General features: G+C 61.6%; 1 protein-coding gene across 3 annotated transcripts in view; it reads right to left on the reverse strand.

Annotated features, from left to right (window-relative positions):
* KCNQ1 (potassium voltage-gated channel subfamily Q member 1) overlaps positions 1 to 15,965 on the reverse strand; it is a gene marked incomplete at both ends in the record, with an annotated part of 348,420 nt that overhangs the window by 64,331 nt on the left and 268,124 nt on the right. For all 3 annotated transcript variants that reach the window (XM_082844721.1, XM_082844720.1, XM_082844719.1), the window contains 4 exons: positions 5,342 to 5,403; positions 6,266 to 6,312; positions 7,151 to 7,245; positions 12,323 to 12,398. In XM_082844721.1, coding sequence (XP_082700847.1) covers positions 5,342 to 5,403; positions 6,266 to 6,312; positions 7,151 to 7,245; positions 12,323 to 12,398 — 280 coding nt within the window. The remainder of the gene's footprint in view (positions 1 to 5,341; positions 5,404 to 6,265; positions 6,313 to 7,150; positions 7,246 to 12,322; positions 12,399 to 15,965) is intronic.

Below are 15,965 nucleotides of genomic sequence, written 5' to 3' on the forward strand. Positions count from 1 at the left end.
AAGCCCGCGCACCGCAACGAAGAGCAGCCCCCGCTCGCTGCAACTAGAGAAAGCCCGCGCGCAGCGACCAAGACCCAACGCAGCCAAAAGTAAATAAATAAACAAATTTATTAAAAAAAAATGATTGATACCCTACAGATCTCTTTCTTTGACAACAGAGGAATAACAATTATAACAATGACAAAATTCCTATTCCAAAATAGCTCCTGGGATAAACAAGAGGTCATAATGGAGACTAGAAAAATCTTTGTGTGAATGAACATTAAAATTAAATGCTATATATCAAAACCTGGGGGGTGAAGTTTGAGTGGTATTTAGAGAAAAATAAAAGTATAGTCTTCAATGCACACCTTAGAAATCTAGAAAGTTTTAGAATTCATAATTATCCAACCTAAGAAGTTAAAGAAAGAATAAGACATTAAGCCCGAGTAAATAGAAGGAAGAAAATAAAGGGAAGTGGACGAAACAAAACCAAACCGACACACGAGAGGATCGACTACGTCAAAAGTTTGCTGAAAACATGAATAAAATCATCAACTAGCCGGCAGGCCTGACCAATGGAGAAAAGGGAAAGTGTAAACAATGTTGGCAATAAAAAAGGGGCTAACCACTGACGACGCGGATGCTAAAATGCCGATAAATGCCAATAAATGTGAAAACTAGGAGGGAACGTACAAATTCTTAAAATACGCAACTTATCAAAACTGACACAAGAAGAGATAGAAAACCCCAACTGTCCCATAACCATCCGAGTCATTGCCTCGATGAAAAACCTGCCCACAAGGAACGCACCAGGCCTAGGCGGCTTTACCTCCAAGTTTCCCCGAACACTCAGGGGAAGAGAATCCTCACCCTATACGGAATATTCTAGAATATGGAAGAAGAGGGAACACTTCTCAACTCGTTCTGTGAGGCTCACTGCATTGGATACCATAACCCAACGAGGACACTGTAAGTCCATATCTCACCCACAAATGTGGACAGAAAAACTCTGAGGAAAATATTAGCTGGAGGGTTTCAGCAGTGTGTAAGGAAGCTAATACAACGTGAAGGACTGGTGTGTGGCGGGGAGAGGCCAGAGGCCACATAGATGTCTGGAAAAATAATCTAAGCCCAAGATGATAAAGGCCTGAACTCAGCGGGGGCGACGTGCAGCTGGTGTGCAAGGGTGAGCCACTCTGAGGGGCTCTCGGGGTGGTGGTAGGAGCAGGGGGTGTGGCTGGGATGACTAGGACTCCGGGTCCTGCTTTTAGGCCTGGTGGGTGGAGAAGTCTGGGAGGGGGACAGAGCAGGAGGACGGGGGTCTGGGGCAGACGCCAGGTCCTGGGTGACCGGGCCTACCTGGTCCAGGGCAGGGGCTGGGGAGCCCGGCCTGGGGGGCATTGCTGTCAGGCAGAAAGGTGTGCCTGGCTAGGGTTCTAGGCCGGGGGGCGGTAGAAGGAATGTCGGGGGGCTGGGGGGGGGGCCCTTCCCACCCACAGTCTCTGAACTGGGGCCTGGAAACCCAGGACTCCCTGTGTCCGGCTCTGAGCCATGAACATTTCCGGCAAAAACAGAGAAGAAAGAAATTCTCCCAGCCCACTGTGTTCCTCATATCAGCAAAAGCAGTGTGAGCTGAGCTTGCAAAATAAACAGGGCTCAATGTAAACACTGCAGCAGGTCCTGGGGACGGAGCTAAGAATACACACTGGGGGAGGAAGGTGGGAGCCGACTTCTCCATCGCGTCCCCAGAGAGCCGCAGGGTCCCTGCCCCGGAGCAGCCCTGACGGGGAGGGGCCGGGGCGCTGGGGGCCGCGTTCTCAGGACCCGTCCCAGGGCCTGGCGTGTCGGAATCTGACCGCTGCCGCCCGTGGACCTTACTGCTTGCCCTCACCTTGGCCCTCAGTGCTCCTGCGCGGCCTCTTCTCAACCAGACCCCTTCTGTCTGGGCAATACTCTCCTGCTTTCTTCTGTCTCTCTCCACCTCATCTCCCCTTCTGTCTGTGGCTTCCGCCGGGACCAGCTCTTTACCTAACCAGCTAACTAGGCAACCGCTCAACCTCTCCGGGCCTCAGTTTCCCCACTGGTAAAAGAGACTTCATTTGGGCAAGCGAGTCCTCGCCAGGGTAGAGAACGCAACGCGACAAAGCAGTTCAAGCCCTCTCCTCGCACAGCTAAGGGGGTCAGCGGGCTCCCCAGGCCAGTGGGCGGCAGGCTGCGGCGGGGGAACGCTGTGTCTGCTCCCCATGCCCCCGGAGCGAGGCAGGCCTGCACAGCCAGCCCGGGCCAGGGCCAGGGGGCATCCTGAGGGCGGGTGGGGGGCTCTGAGCAGGAGTGTGAGCTGCAACGAGGCTGCAGGACCCCGGAGAGAAGGAAGTGTGGGGGGCCCTCCAGCCCATGTGGCCCCTGGACTGGACATGGGAAGGAGCCTCCTTGCCGGGAAACAGAGGCCCCCCTGCACAAGCTGAGCTGGCCTCCCCCACCCCCGGTGACTCCCTGCAAGTGGACAGCCCGGCCACTGACCCCCAGAATGACCTGCGCCCAGGACGGGGATGGGGGCAGCCGCTGTGCCCCCCGAAGTCCCCTCCCCCTCCTCTCCAAGCCCCTCGTCCTGTGGCTGAGTGAGCCGCCGGGCCGGGACCGCCGTCACCGCGGAGGGCCTGAGCTGAGATGAGGAAGCAGTTGGGGGCCAGGCTCCCTTCCGGCCTGAGGCCAGCCCGATGGGGTTGGGGGAGGTCCGGGGCTCCGGCTGGGGCTGGCGGGCCGGCTGGCACTGCCACCACTGCAGGCCTGCTGGGCTTCCCAGGGCTGGACGGCTGCTGGATTTCCTGCCCCCAACTTCCCTCAGTCAGCAGGATTGCGAGGGGGGTTGTTTATGGTCCCGATGGCTGCGGTGATAACGTGGGGCCTGGGACACGCCACTGTGCCCTCTGGGCCCGGCGGGGCCCTTTCCCAGGGTCTGTCCCCGAGGGGGGCATCGGCTAGCGGGGGCGGGGCTGGGCAGGCTGAGCTGGACGCCGGCCCACGGCAGCCTCTGCCCGGGTCCAGCACGTGTCCACGGGGCAGAGATTCAGCGTGGAGCACGGCCTGCTCCCTGCCTTGAGACCTGGGGGCATGACTGTGCCTCTTGGGCGGAACCAGCTCCTGGGAGGCAGGATGGGGGACGAAGGCGACACAGAGCCCATCTCCCTGAGCGTGTGCGGAACATCCGGAATACTTGCTGCCCAGAAACGGCCCCTGTCCTGGGCGCAGAGCCTGACGGTGGAGGCCACCAGGGGCCTTGCTCCCAACCTTGCCCCCAGGGATCAGGGACTCCAGAAAACCCTTCCCTTTGTTGTTCAGATCTGAAGAAATGTGGGCCCATAATTCTGTATCCCCAAGGCCAACGTGGGCCGCACCTCAGCCCGCCACACCGACCCTGGCTGCACAAGGGCTGAGCCCTGGCTCTCAGACCCCCACCGGCGGCCAGATGGCTCCAGGGGACCCTGTCTCCTACCCTTCATCACCCCCAGAGGACACCAGGCTCTGGTTTAGGTTTCAAGGGGTGGCCTGTCTGGAGGAACAGTGGGCAGAGCCGTAAGAGAGGCCCAGGACAGTGGGACAGGGGACAGAACCAGACCAGGGCAGGGACTTGAGGAGGGGTGAGCGCATTTGGATGACAGGGCAGCGGGGCGCTCCCAGGGCTGCTGGGTGGGGGCCGGCTCACGCGCCCGTGGGCCACCACGACCCCTGCCAGCGGCGGGGGCCAGTCAGTGAAGGCTGCCTTGGCCAGAGCTGGGCAAGGAGGCGGGGGTGGGGGTGGGGGGCCCTGGGTCCTTTCCCCGGCTCTACCTCTGCATCCGTTGATGTCTGGAAGCCCCGCCCCACCGGTCCCCCCAGCTGGGTGCCTGGTCTGCTGTACTGGGCGTGGCCACCTGCTGCTTCTCCCGGAATCTGCCAGCCCCGCGTCCCGGGTCCCACACGAGGAGACGAGTGAAAGCCAAGGACGGGTCACCAGAGAGGCGGAGTCCAGGCCCCAGAGCCTCTGATGCCACTCGGCCTGGGGAGCTGACCGTTCCTAGCTTCAGTACCCATCCTGCCAGACAGGGCATCTGCCACTGGACCACCTGCCTGGGCAAAGGAGAGCCACCAGGCCCGCCGAGGCCTGTGCTGACCGAGACGGGCCAGCCCTCCGGCGGGGTCAGGGTGTTGGCGTCACACAGCCCTAGAGGGCCAGGCCCGACGTGAGAGCCCCCGTGGGCACCTGGACAGCGGCCCTCCCCCACGTACAGGATCGTGGCCCCATACCCGCCCAGGCCAGGGAAGACTGCTGGTGGGCAGAGGGTCGCCCTGCAGGCCCAGGCCAGGGGGGGTGGGGCAGGAACCCGGAGCTGTGCCCCTGCCCGCCTGCCCAGCTGCAGCAGAGATGGACACGGGCCAGAGCCAGGCGTTGCCCAGGAAACCGAGAGTCGGACGCATCCCTGCTCAACCGAAATTCCTCTATTTTTAGCCCCCCGGCTGCTTTCAGATAAAGTCCATGTAGATGAACGAGCTGTTCGGCAAGATAACAGCCTGCTCCAAACCACGGAGACTTCAAAGGGCGCAGGCCGCCCCCTCCCATTCCACAGATCCTCCGAGGCTCCCAGGATGCCCTGGGAAGGGGTTCCGGAGCTGAGAGGCGGGGCCGCGGGCACAGAGCCCGGCGGGCACTGGGGTGTCCCGGCCACCGAGGCTGCCGGTGCCCTGGAGCGGAGGGGGCACGGCGTCCACGTCCCACCGGACAGCCAGCAGGGCCTCGGCCGTCACTCCCCACCTCCCTTGCTGTCAGGACCCTGCGGAGGAGGGTCCTGGAGCCCACACCCCCTCCTCCCCACCTGATGCACCCTCGTGTCCCTGTCGGCACCTCTGAGTCCCTGAGTGCAAGCGGGCTGGGGGCTGAGGGAGCCGCAGGCAGCGTGGACAACACTGCCCACCTCAGCGTGCACCGGGCGGTCCTCAGCTATGCCAGGGAGGAACTGTGGGCACTCGGTGCCACTTGCCAATAATGATGCCACTTGTCAGAGGTCTAAGACCAGCCTGGCCTTCAGCGTCCTCCTCCCGCGGGGACCGACGCCCAGTGCACATGAGAGAGGAGCTGAAGCCCTACGTCAGGGAGCCCACACCGAGCACAGGTGGAAGGAAGGAAGGAAAGAAGGAAAGAGGGAGGGAGGGAGGGAGACCCCAGACACCTAGGGCACCATCCAAGCCCTGCACGCTCAGGACAGAGCTGGAGAGCGAAACGCCGCTGTGGACGGCACCGTCTGGGCCCCAAGGCCGCTGCCCGCCGCCCGCCAGCAGCGACGCTGCGTGGCCCGCGAGAGCTGGCGTGGGCTCGGGCGCCTACCTTGTCCTCCACGCGGCTCAGGCGGGCACCGATCGTGTTGCTGCCGCGGTCCTTACTCTTCTCTGTGGGGTTAAAGCACCCAAGTCAGGGACGCCTGGGCTGGCAGATGGGGAGGGGTGGGCAGGTGACCCCGACTGGGCTCGGGGAGAAGGGCGATGGGGGTGAGGGAGTGAGGGTCAAAGGCCCGAACCTATGGGAATGTCTCTTAGAAGCTCTTCTGTGCTGAGAACTTCAGGGGCGGCAGTGGGTGGGCCGGGCGCTGGCCTGCTTGTCCCCACTCCACCCTTTCCGGTTCTGTGACCTCCGAGAGCCTCAGAGGACAGGCACCCACCCTGCCCGGGGGCTGCCTGAGATGGTGCCCGCTGTACAAAGGTGACATTCCACCCCAAGGGGGAACTTGCTCTGGCCGGGGAGGCCTGTCGCCCCTGCGGGCCCTGCCGCCCTGTCCCTGAGTGAGCTGCACCTCCCACTTGAACTTGGGCTAGGGCAACCCCGAGGAACTGGCCTGGCCCTGCCCTCCCTGGTGTGACCCCCTAGCCCCCCTCCGGAGGACATGAGGCCGAGCCTCAGAGCTGGAGAGCAGCACCCACCTTGCTCCCCGACGTTCTAGCTGGGGGCTCACCCCCCAACCCCACTCCCAGCCCCCACCTTCCCAGGGTCCTGGTCACGGTTCCACACTCACATCAGTAGCCTGGAAAAGCCCGCCATTTGTAAGGACGCACGCGGGTTCTCGCACTAACTGAAAATCCCTGTAAATCATGTTTGAAGCCAATTTGCTTAGGGTGGGTCTGCCTGCCCCCCTCTCTGGATTTCCTTGCCAGACATGCGCTTTCTGATGGTGGAAGAGGCAGGCGTGGGTGGAGGGATGGTAGGAGGGTGCGGCCTGGGCTGCCACGCCCAGGGTGCCTCGATGCAGAAACCCACCTGAGACGGAGATGAAGAGGGAGGGCTTCCCGATGGACTGGTCCAGCCTGGGGGGGAGGGAGGGAGACGGAGACCGGCTCACGCTTGGCCGGGGCACCGCACGGACATCTGGCCTGTCGGTGGGTGGATGGGCTGATGTGCCCAGCAAGACAAGCTGCCCGCCCCCTCTGGGGGCCGCCCCTCACTGCCACCCAAAAACCAGCCAGGTGCCTCCCAGGTTCCAGAGGCCTATGCTCCCAAGGGGGCTTTGGGGGGCGGCGCTCAGAGGTGAAGGGCAGTGGTTGGGCTGCTCCTTTGTCACCCTCCCTGGGCACAGCAGGGTGCCAGGATAGCCCAGTGTCCTGAATGTTCGCAGAGAGGCAGGCCTGCAAATGGGCCCTTCCGGGGCAAGGCCAGGTCACTGGGCTGGGTGGGCTTCACGTCCCTGTAGTAGGTCAGCGACAGGGGCGGGGGCAGCCTGAGCCCCTGGCCTGGTCTGTGGTCAGGACAGGCACGTCTCCCAGCCACACCCTGCGTCGCACAGAGCTCGGTTCCCAGGCCAGCCCACCGTGGAGATGCAGCCGGTCTGAGCCCACGCAGGCCCCCAAGGACCACGCTGCTTCCCTGAGGATGAGCTCTGTGGGCCCCAAGTCAGAAGCCAGAGGACGTCGGCTACCAGGGGTTGCGGTGCTCAGCTCCCAACTGGTAGGGTCTCTCCTGGAGGGGGTGTCTCCTGGGGCTGGACCTGGCCCCTGCTCACAGGGTGTGTGCTGGGCTGTGAAGTGTCCAGCGTCTCTGAGGCGTGGCCATGTGTGGAGTGAGCCCCTGCCCCTCCCCCGCCCGCTCAGATCCCCCCCCCCGCCCCCCGGTCCCCCGTGCCCCGCCCCCCGGGCCCCACGCGCCCACCTCCTCTGCAGCTCCTTGATGCGCACCATGAGGTTGAGGTGGCCCTGGGAGTACTGCTCGATGACATCCCGCACGTCGTAGGGCTTCCGCGCTTGCTGCGGTGGGAGAGAGAGAGTCACGCTGCGGGCGCAGCGTTAGCGCAGTGACCGCGCCCGCCTTCCGTGGTCTTCCAGGATTTAAGGAGCTGCCCACGTGGCACCACAGGGCGGGCCTGGATCAGCGCACATGCAGTGGCCGGGCTCATCCTCCCCGGGAGCTGGGTGACCCTGGGCCGGTACCTCGGCCGCTCTGGGCCTCAGCTTCCTGCCCGCTCACCCGCAGGGACCTGCCCACTCTCCCTTTCCAGGCCGCCGGTCCCTGTTTTCAAGCTGCCTTGGAAGAGCTGGCCCAGCCGAGGGCCTGGGGGCAGGGGGCCAGCATGGCCGCCAGTCACTGCGTGGAGGGCACAGCTCTGTGCGGCCACCGCCTGCCTGGGCCCCAAGCTCACCCTCCGCACACTTGTCGGCCGGCGCACCCACTGCTCTTGGGACGGGGAGGTGGCCCACCCCACCCCCTTCCCAGGCAGTCCCCTGAGCTGAGCAGGGGTGGCCCCGGGGGACAGGCCTCCTGCTGGGGCTCCCAGGCTGCCTGGGAAGGGAGGTTGGTCCCACGGCAGGCCTGCGGCCATGGGGGCAGGGAAGGGAACCCCAGAGCTCCAGGCTCGGCGCCAGCCCTGAGCCCATAAATGCATCCGGGGCTCAGGTGAGACCACAACAGAGAGAACGGGGCTTCTCACGACGTCAGCAAAACGCCCAGGGAGCACTGGGCTGGCCGTGTCGGGGTCTGATGGCCCAGGAGGCCCTTCGCCCACACAAGCGAGCCAGAGCCGCGTGGGGATATAGGCTACTTCTGTTGGGAGAACCGCGGGGAGACGGGGCTGGGGGCCCCAGGTGGTCTCATTAACCCTGAAGGGCCCACACTAGTGATGGGCTGGGAGGTTCCTGCCTCTTGCTGGCGAGTGTAGGGGGCCTGAGAGACACGCCAGATAGCTGGCAGGGCAGGGCGGGGCCGGCGGGTCAGAGGGTGAGAAGTAATAAGGCACAGAGGCCCGTTGAGGGTCAGGGCCAGGTCTCAACCCTGGGAGCCCCAGGGCATCTGTCCTCCCTGCCCACCTGAGGCCTCCCTCTCCTTGGGGTGCCACCCCAGAGACTGGGGCTACCCCAGGCTAAGGGTAGGGCCACCTCTGCCTTCCAGAAAGATGGGGTTCCCCTGAGGGCAGGGTCCTGCCTCGATCTCTGGGCACCCTTTGGACATGTCCGGGGCCCTGCCATCAATGCTGGCAGCCTAACTATGTTCTCGCAGCTCCCCACATCGTCCTGGACCCCAGGAACCCCGGGGCAGCGCAGAATCCTCCTCCCTGTCAGGGACTCTGGGCACAAGAACTCCAGGGGGTTCCTGCTCTCACAAGATCCGCCAGGCGGGGCCCTCACAGTAACACCCAGCCCCGCTTTGGGCCCCGGGACCACCCTGTGTCCCTTTGTGGCCTACATGCCAAGGCCCGTGGTGGGGTCTCAGGGTCAGGAGGGGGCGGGACTCTGGCAGGCTCTCTGACTTGCCACGCACTCAGCTTCACGACAAGGGTAACAGTGGCCCTTAGCTAGAGGCTAGTGGTAATACCCCAGGGCTCAGTTTGTCCTTCTGTGAGTTGGGGATGCTGAGCCCTCTGGCTGACAGGGAGGGAGTGGGGATGAAGTAAGATGGTAGGTGAGAAAGGCCAGCGGGTCCTGAACTGGCTCTCGCCAGGAGAGCCCGAGGTGGCCGTGACAGTGTCTGCGGCTGAGCCCAGGGTCTGCACTGCTGTTCAGCGCACCCGCCACTGAGTTGTGATCTTGGCCTCCTGTGAGCTATACTGGGCACCTCCAGGCCTGCTGGAGCCGTCTGGGGTGGGATCAGAAGAGGGGAAGTCTGGGTTCAGAGGTCCAAGCGGGGCAGGCCTGGCCTGGAATGGAGCGGGTCCTTGCCCTGGTCCCCCAGACACCCTGGGAGGTCCCGGCCCACAGCGTGCAGGGGAATGTGGGCACCTGAGCGTGTTAAAAGCCTCTGTGTGCACAAGTGAATACGATGTCCCCGTGGGAAGGCGTAAGAGTACAGGTGACAGGTGTGTGTGTGCCCGGGCGTGCGTGTGCATGTCTGCAGAAGCGGGGGTGCGGGTGGGGTGGGGCTCGTGAGCAGGCCGCCCACCCCCGGCCTCGCCTTGTCTAGGGTGTGGACCACAACAGGGTAACCGACGCCCGACTGACACCCAGGACCCGTGGCACGGTGGGGTCCCAGGCCCCCTGAGACTCGTCTCGGAGCTGAGAAGTTCACCTCCTGCCCCCCAACCAGGGTCTGCTCAGAGCTCCTGGAGGCCTTTGTCGAGTGGTGGCCTGGGGCCCGGCTGGAGACATCATCTCAGCTTTCTCTCTAGAGCTCATTTCCTTGGCAGCAGCAGGAGCCTGAGATGAGCTGAGATAATGCCGGGCTGTCCAGACTGACCGCCGGTGGACATGCGAGTTCAAGGCAAACGTGAAGGGCTGAGAGGCTCTGGCTCCTCCGGCCAGACGCAGGGGCGGCCAGCTGGGTACTTATCGGCAGGCGAGGCGGGCAGGGGGGCCACCCGCCACTTCTGCAGCCCCTGAGGCCAGATGGGGGTGGGCGTGCAGCAGACAGACAGACGGGCTGCTGCGGGGGAAGGGACGGCATCCCTGACAGCTGGGCCTGGGTGGGGGGCCGCCCCTGGAGCCCCACAGAGCCCCTCACTGCCAGGGACTCGTCCACCGCTTCTACGTCCGTGCGTGGGTCCCTCCTTCCTGGAGGCCTCCTGCTGCCCCAGCTTCTGGCCTTGCTCAAACCAGGAAGCTCCCAGGGGCGCCTCCGCTCAAAGGGCCCCGCCCAATTTATTGAAGGCCCCCCGGGGGTCCTGCGCCGAGGGGAGGGGCAGGGAGCAGGGGAGGTGAGGCTGCCCGGCCTCCTTCCGGAAGCCTCCAGGCCATTCGCAGGACCCTGGCCTGTGTCCTGAGGCAGAAAAGGAGACCCTCGGCCTGGAAGGGAGGTCAGCAACCAGTTGTCTTGCCTGCACGTCTGTGACGGGCGCTCACCAGCGTCCACAGCTGCTCCAGCCACTGTGGCGCCCATCTGCCCAGGGCGGGCTGTGGTTCTGAGCTGGAAGCTGCTCACATCACCCCCAGAGCTGGGCCTGCCATGAACCCCAAGGTTCCGCCTGCCCTGCTGGGTGCCCCAGACCCTGGAAGCAGCCCCCAGGAAGCCTGGTGTCCACCCTGGCACGGCCCTGCGTGGCCCAACAGTGCCCCAGGCAGAGGTTATGGCCTCTGCCCTGCCGGGCTCTGCTCTGGAACGCTGGTGGCCCAGCTGCTCAGGCTGGGGACCGTCCCCATCCTGGAAGGGTCCCCGCTGACCCCTCTGCTCCCCAGGTTGACCTCTGTGGGTTTAGACGTCAGCACCAATGGCCCTCGAGCGAGGGCAACACATCGTGGCCCTTCCGGGGGCCTCTTCTGCTCTTGGGAGCAGTCCTGCCCAGACGTGACCCCCGAGGGGGTTCCTGCCATTCCTCCTCCTCCCTCCCCAGGAGGCCAGCCCGCCCTCACCCAGCGCCCCCTGAGCTCCCTGCTCCACCAAGCCACCCCTCTGCTGGTACCGCCAGGGCAGCGGGCCCTCGGGGGAGGAACAGCCACAGAACCCAGACGCCCTCTGTCCGGGACCGTCGGATCTCGCCCAGAACACTGCTGGGCAGACCTCCTGGCGCCGGCCGACAATAGCATTCACCACGACTCTTTTGTTCCAACAATGAGGAGTCCCAGGCCCTGGCGGGAGCCTTAGCACAACTTGGCCCAGTTTGGTGGCGAACGGCCCCCCTCCAGGGCTGCAGGCAGACAGACGGGCAGGCAGCAGGATGCCCCCGGGGACTCTGTGTGCAAACCAGCCAGCCAAGGGGGCCACGGGTGCTGCCGGGTCGCCGGCGGAGCGGGGCGGCCGGGGCAGGGCCTCAGCAGGGCCGTCCTTGGGGCCGGGATCAGTGGCGGCCGTGTCATGGCAGAGCCTGTGTGAGGGCTGGGCACCCGTGGGCGCCGTCCCGGGCCCTTGCGCTCTTGCTCCCACCACCAGCGGGGGAAGGGCTCTTCCCAGGGCTGCGGGGGGTGGGCTTTCCAGAACCCCGCACCGAGTCTGGCTCTGTGGCCTGGGCGGTGAGGGCTCAGCTGAGGGGGCTGGAACGAGCCAGCGTCAAGCCTTCAGCCTGGGGTGGGAGGTGCGGCCCAGAGGGGGCTGGCTCTTGTCCCAGCCTCGCTGTGACCTCCCGGGGGGGTGAACAAGCCCCCCCCCCAAACCTCCCCTGCTTGGCGAAGCAGGCCCAGGGGATGTGGGTGTTGGTTGGCTCTGGGCGACCCCCAGTCCTGGCTCCACCAAGGACTCACTTTTGAAAGGCACCGGTGGCCAAGCCTTCTGGAAAGAGAATGGCCTCCCCCAAGGGTCCCTGCTTCCTAAGGTTCCATGTTCTCAGAGTCAGGGCTGAGCTGGGCCCCGCTCCTCAGACGGAGGACGGTCCCCACGTAGGAAGGAGGGCACCAAGCCTGCCGCCAGCTGGCTTCCTCTGCGGGCTCCCAGGGGCTGCTGCGGGAGACCCACCCCTGGCAGGAGTGCCAATGGGGAAGCCCACAGTCTCCAGCCCCGCCCAGCCAGAGAGACCCTACCTCTCCCTGCAAAGGTGGGCCACCCCGGGGCACAGAGCAGGGCTGGATCTCCCCTCTGTTCCGACTCGCACAGGGTGGGCGAGGGGGACAAGAGCCCTGAGCCGGCCTGGGACAGAGCACTTCCTGCCCAGGTGACGCAGGGCGGGCTCCGCACCCTCCCCGAGTCACTCCCACTCCTGTCTGGTGGGGGGTGGGAGGGGCCAGTGAGCCCTCGGGCTCTGCGTGCCTCTGGGCTCTGCGCCGGGCCTCAGGGTCCAGGCCGACCAGGGAAGTGTCCCTCCAGGGTCTGCTGTCTTGGGGACGGACCCTGAAGTCATGGCAGGGTGTTTGACGGGTGAAGGGTCAGGTGTCAGATACGGCAGGGTATGGGGACCCCGCAGCCTGCGCTGTGGGTGGGAGAGGGGCTTTCAGGGTGGACCAGGGCAGGAGGGCTGAGTACAGGACTCACCTGGAATTTCTTCTTGGCCACAAAATACTGCATGCGCCTAATGACCTTGATGGTGGCCCGGTGGTGCTCCCGCAGCCTGCAGTGGAGAATGGGGAGGAGGGCGTGAGTGCGGACCAGATGGTCATTCCGCGCCCACCACTCTCAGAGGCTCGGAGGCTTCTCAAATGTGTCCCCCATCCGCGGCAAAGGGCTGGACCTTTCCAGAAACAACGAGAGTGATCGACCCCCTCCGATGGGGATCTGCAAGCTCACATCCTGGCGGCAGGAGGAGAGGCTGAGGCCAAGAGGCCTTAAATTAGGGGGATGACCCTAGAGGGACCCTCGCCTTGCCTGCCACTCAGAAGTGGGGTAGGAGTCAGGGTCCCGAGTTGGCAATGGCTCTGCCCCTCACTCACGGTAGAGACACAGAAGCTTCTTTCTACCCTTGGGCCTTCTGGCTGCTTACCAGGAGCGTGGGCAGGGGTGAAACAGATGACAGCTAAGGTCCTTGCCAGCCGGAAGGCTTCATAGCCCGCCCACCGGTACCCACTTGGAAAATATAGGGCTGCCGGACGAATTAGCCAGGGATAGTTACCACCTGAGCCACCCTGCTAAGGAGACCGTGCGGTATCCCCTCTGAAGTTCCTTCTAGAAACATCATTAAAAAGGGAAACACAATCGTTGATATATATATATATGTTCATAGGAAAAAGACCGGAAGGAAATACATCCACATGGAACCAGTGGGGATTTTCCTCCTGCCTCTGAGGCTTGCATCTGACCAAACCTTCTGCTGAGAACACCACCACAGCTGTGTGATGGCTTTGAGAGCAAGGAAGACTCCAAGGGCTGAGGTCCCAGAAGAGAAAGGAACTGGGAGCGCCCACGTGTGCGTTTGTGCGTGTGTTGTGTGGGGCACACTAGTCGAATGGGAGGCAGGGGGCTCCCTGGGCCGGCAGGAGTCCAGGGCTGCAAAGACATCCAGGACTTGATGGGCCAAGATCCTGGTGAATGGGGGGCCACAGGGAAGGAAGCCCCCTTTCACGCAATTTCCCCTTGAAGCATTTGTGGACTAAGCCGCACAGCATGGGGTGAGATTCTGAGAAACGGAGCTAGAAGCAGCTGCTAGAAGGATAAAGAGCTAAGCAGAGGCCTCCACAGACTCACGTCACTGGGGAGAGGAGAAGCGATTCAGGGTCACCAAGGAGACGGGGTCCTGGCAAACACCCCAAGCTTTCAGATGAGACCCCCCAACCCTGCCATAGCCTCAAATCACCTCAATCCCCACCTGGAGCAAGGTGCGCTGTCCCGCGCCTTCTGCACGCCAGAGAAAACTGAATTATCTGTAGGGATAAGATCCTGGAGCCTCTGTTCTGTTTTTAATAAATACTCAGCAGACTGAAAACAAATGGACAAAACAGACCACGGAAACAGATCTAAAGATGTGGTAGATTCAATGCCTTAAAGACTTGTAGCTCTTGCATCAAGAGATAGAGTTGGTTTTCTCACTGCTTGAATTTGGGCTGACCTTGACCCTTATTGTGATGAAGAGAATGCTGGGGAAGTCCCACTGTGTCTAACTTGTGTGCTCTTGGAATGGGGTCGCTTGAACCACCTGAGCTGGCTGGCTGGAGAGGCAACGGGGAGAATCATGGTGCTCCGGCCAAGAGCCAGCACCAAGCAATAGGCATGTGAATTGAGGCCATCTTCGACCATCCGGCCCTGATAAGCGTCCAAGGGGACTGCAGCTGTGAGAGTCACCCCACGCAGAGCCAGCAGGACAACCTCCCAGCTGAGCCGAGCCCAGATGGCTGACCCACAGACTCATGAATAAGGCAAGAGCTGCAGTGTGAAGCCACTAACTTTAGCTGTGGTTTGCCACGCTGCAATAGATTAAAAGAAATTAGGACCCCAAAGTGGGGTACATCATACCAAAATCCTGAAACGCATAGTGCTGGTTTGGGGACCAGGCACTGGGCAGAGACTGAAAAAAAAAGGCCTATCGTAAGATGCTGGACTTTGGACAGGGTGCCGTCTCTAATCGCATGAGACTTTGGGGTCTCTTGGAGGGGTGAGTGAATTTTACTTTGGGGGGAATGTAAAAATTTATGGCCAGAGGGTGGGCGGGGGGAGGTTAGAGATGGGTGTAAATCCTTTGCAGTTCCCCCCAATCGGAGTTCCCCCCAACGATTTCCATCATCATGGAATGCTGCTGCCATGTGGACATGTCTGAGCTGGGCTGCTAGAAAAGCCACGTGGAGGAGAGCTGAGGCACCCTGGCTGACAGCCCAACAGCTCCAGACTCCGGAGGCTAGCTGAGACCACCCAGTCACCACCCAGCTGCCGCTGGGACGAGCCAGGTGAGACCAGCCAGGTGAGGAGCCCAATACGCTGACCCACAGACTCAGAGCAAACAGTTGCATTGGTTTGCTTCAGAGTTTTTAGATAAGGACTCGAAAATAACCTTGATAAGTAGGTTCAAGAAAATAGATGACAAGATGGAGAATTTCACCAGAGAAGTAGAATCTATATGAAAAAGAAAGAAAGGAAATTCCAGAACAAAAAGGACACTCATGGAACTTAAGAAATGCAGTAGATGAATTTGCTGGCAGAGGAGAAGAGAATATTTGTGAATTGGAGGAAACAGCCAGGTTAGAGTATGGAGGGAACGTAGAATTAAACATCTAGGAAAAAGTGCAAGGCATATAAGATAAGGTTAGAAGTTCTAATACGTGTAACACCTTAGAAGGAGAGGAGACAAAATGGAGAACGAATAATTTTGAAGCCTCAGTGGCACAGAATTTTCCCCAAATGATGGAAGACATCAGGCCACAGATTCAAACAGCTCTTTGGATCCAGCTGGAGAGAGAGACAAGGTACAACAGACCCAGGCCCATCGGAGTAACCCTGCTGCAGACCACAGGGAACATTGCAGAAGCTCTAAAGTCAGGGGCGTGGGGGTGAGAATGATGACACATTATCCTGATGGTTGACTTGTCAATGGAAAGGATGAAAGCCAGAATGACATCCTTAAAGTGCTCAAGGAAAATTCCTACCAACTTAGCATGCTATACCCCGTCAAATACGTTCTTAAAAATGAAGGTTCAAGTGAAATAGTCCAGTCACAAAAGGATAAACTCTGTATAGTTCCACGTGTATGAGGACCTAGAGTCATCAAGTCTACAGAGACAGAAAGTACGATGGTGGGGCTGGGCCTGAGGGGAGGGGGATGGGGAGTGAGCATTCAATGGGGACAGGGTGTCAGTTTGGGAAGACGAAACAGTTCTGGAGATGATGGTGATGGTTACACAACAACGTGAATGTGCTTAATGCCGCTGAATGATACAGTTAAAAATGGTTAAAATGGTACATTTTATGTTATGCATATTTTCTACCATAATTATAAAAAAAGAAGGTGAGGGCTTCCCTGGTGGCGCAGTGGTTGAGGATCTGCCTGCCAATGCAGGGGACACGGGTTCGAGCCCTGGTCTGGGAAGATCCCACATGCCGCGGAGCAACTGGGCCCGTGCGCCACAACTACTGAGCCTGCGCGTCTGGAGCCTTGCTGCTCCGCAACAAGAGAGGCCGCGACCGTGAGAGGCCCGCGCACCGCGATGAAGAGTGGCCCCCGCTCGCCACAACTAGAGAAAGCCCGCGCACAGAA

The sequence above is a fragment of the Leucopleurus acutus genome (assembly GCF_964270905.1).
Source record: "Leucopleurus acutus genome assembly, chromosome: 8".
Classification (NCBI taxonomy): domain Eukaryota; kingdom Metazoa; phylum Chordata; class Mammalia; order Artiodactyla; family Delphinidae; genus Leucopleurus; species Leucopleurus acutus.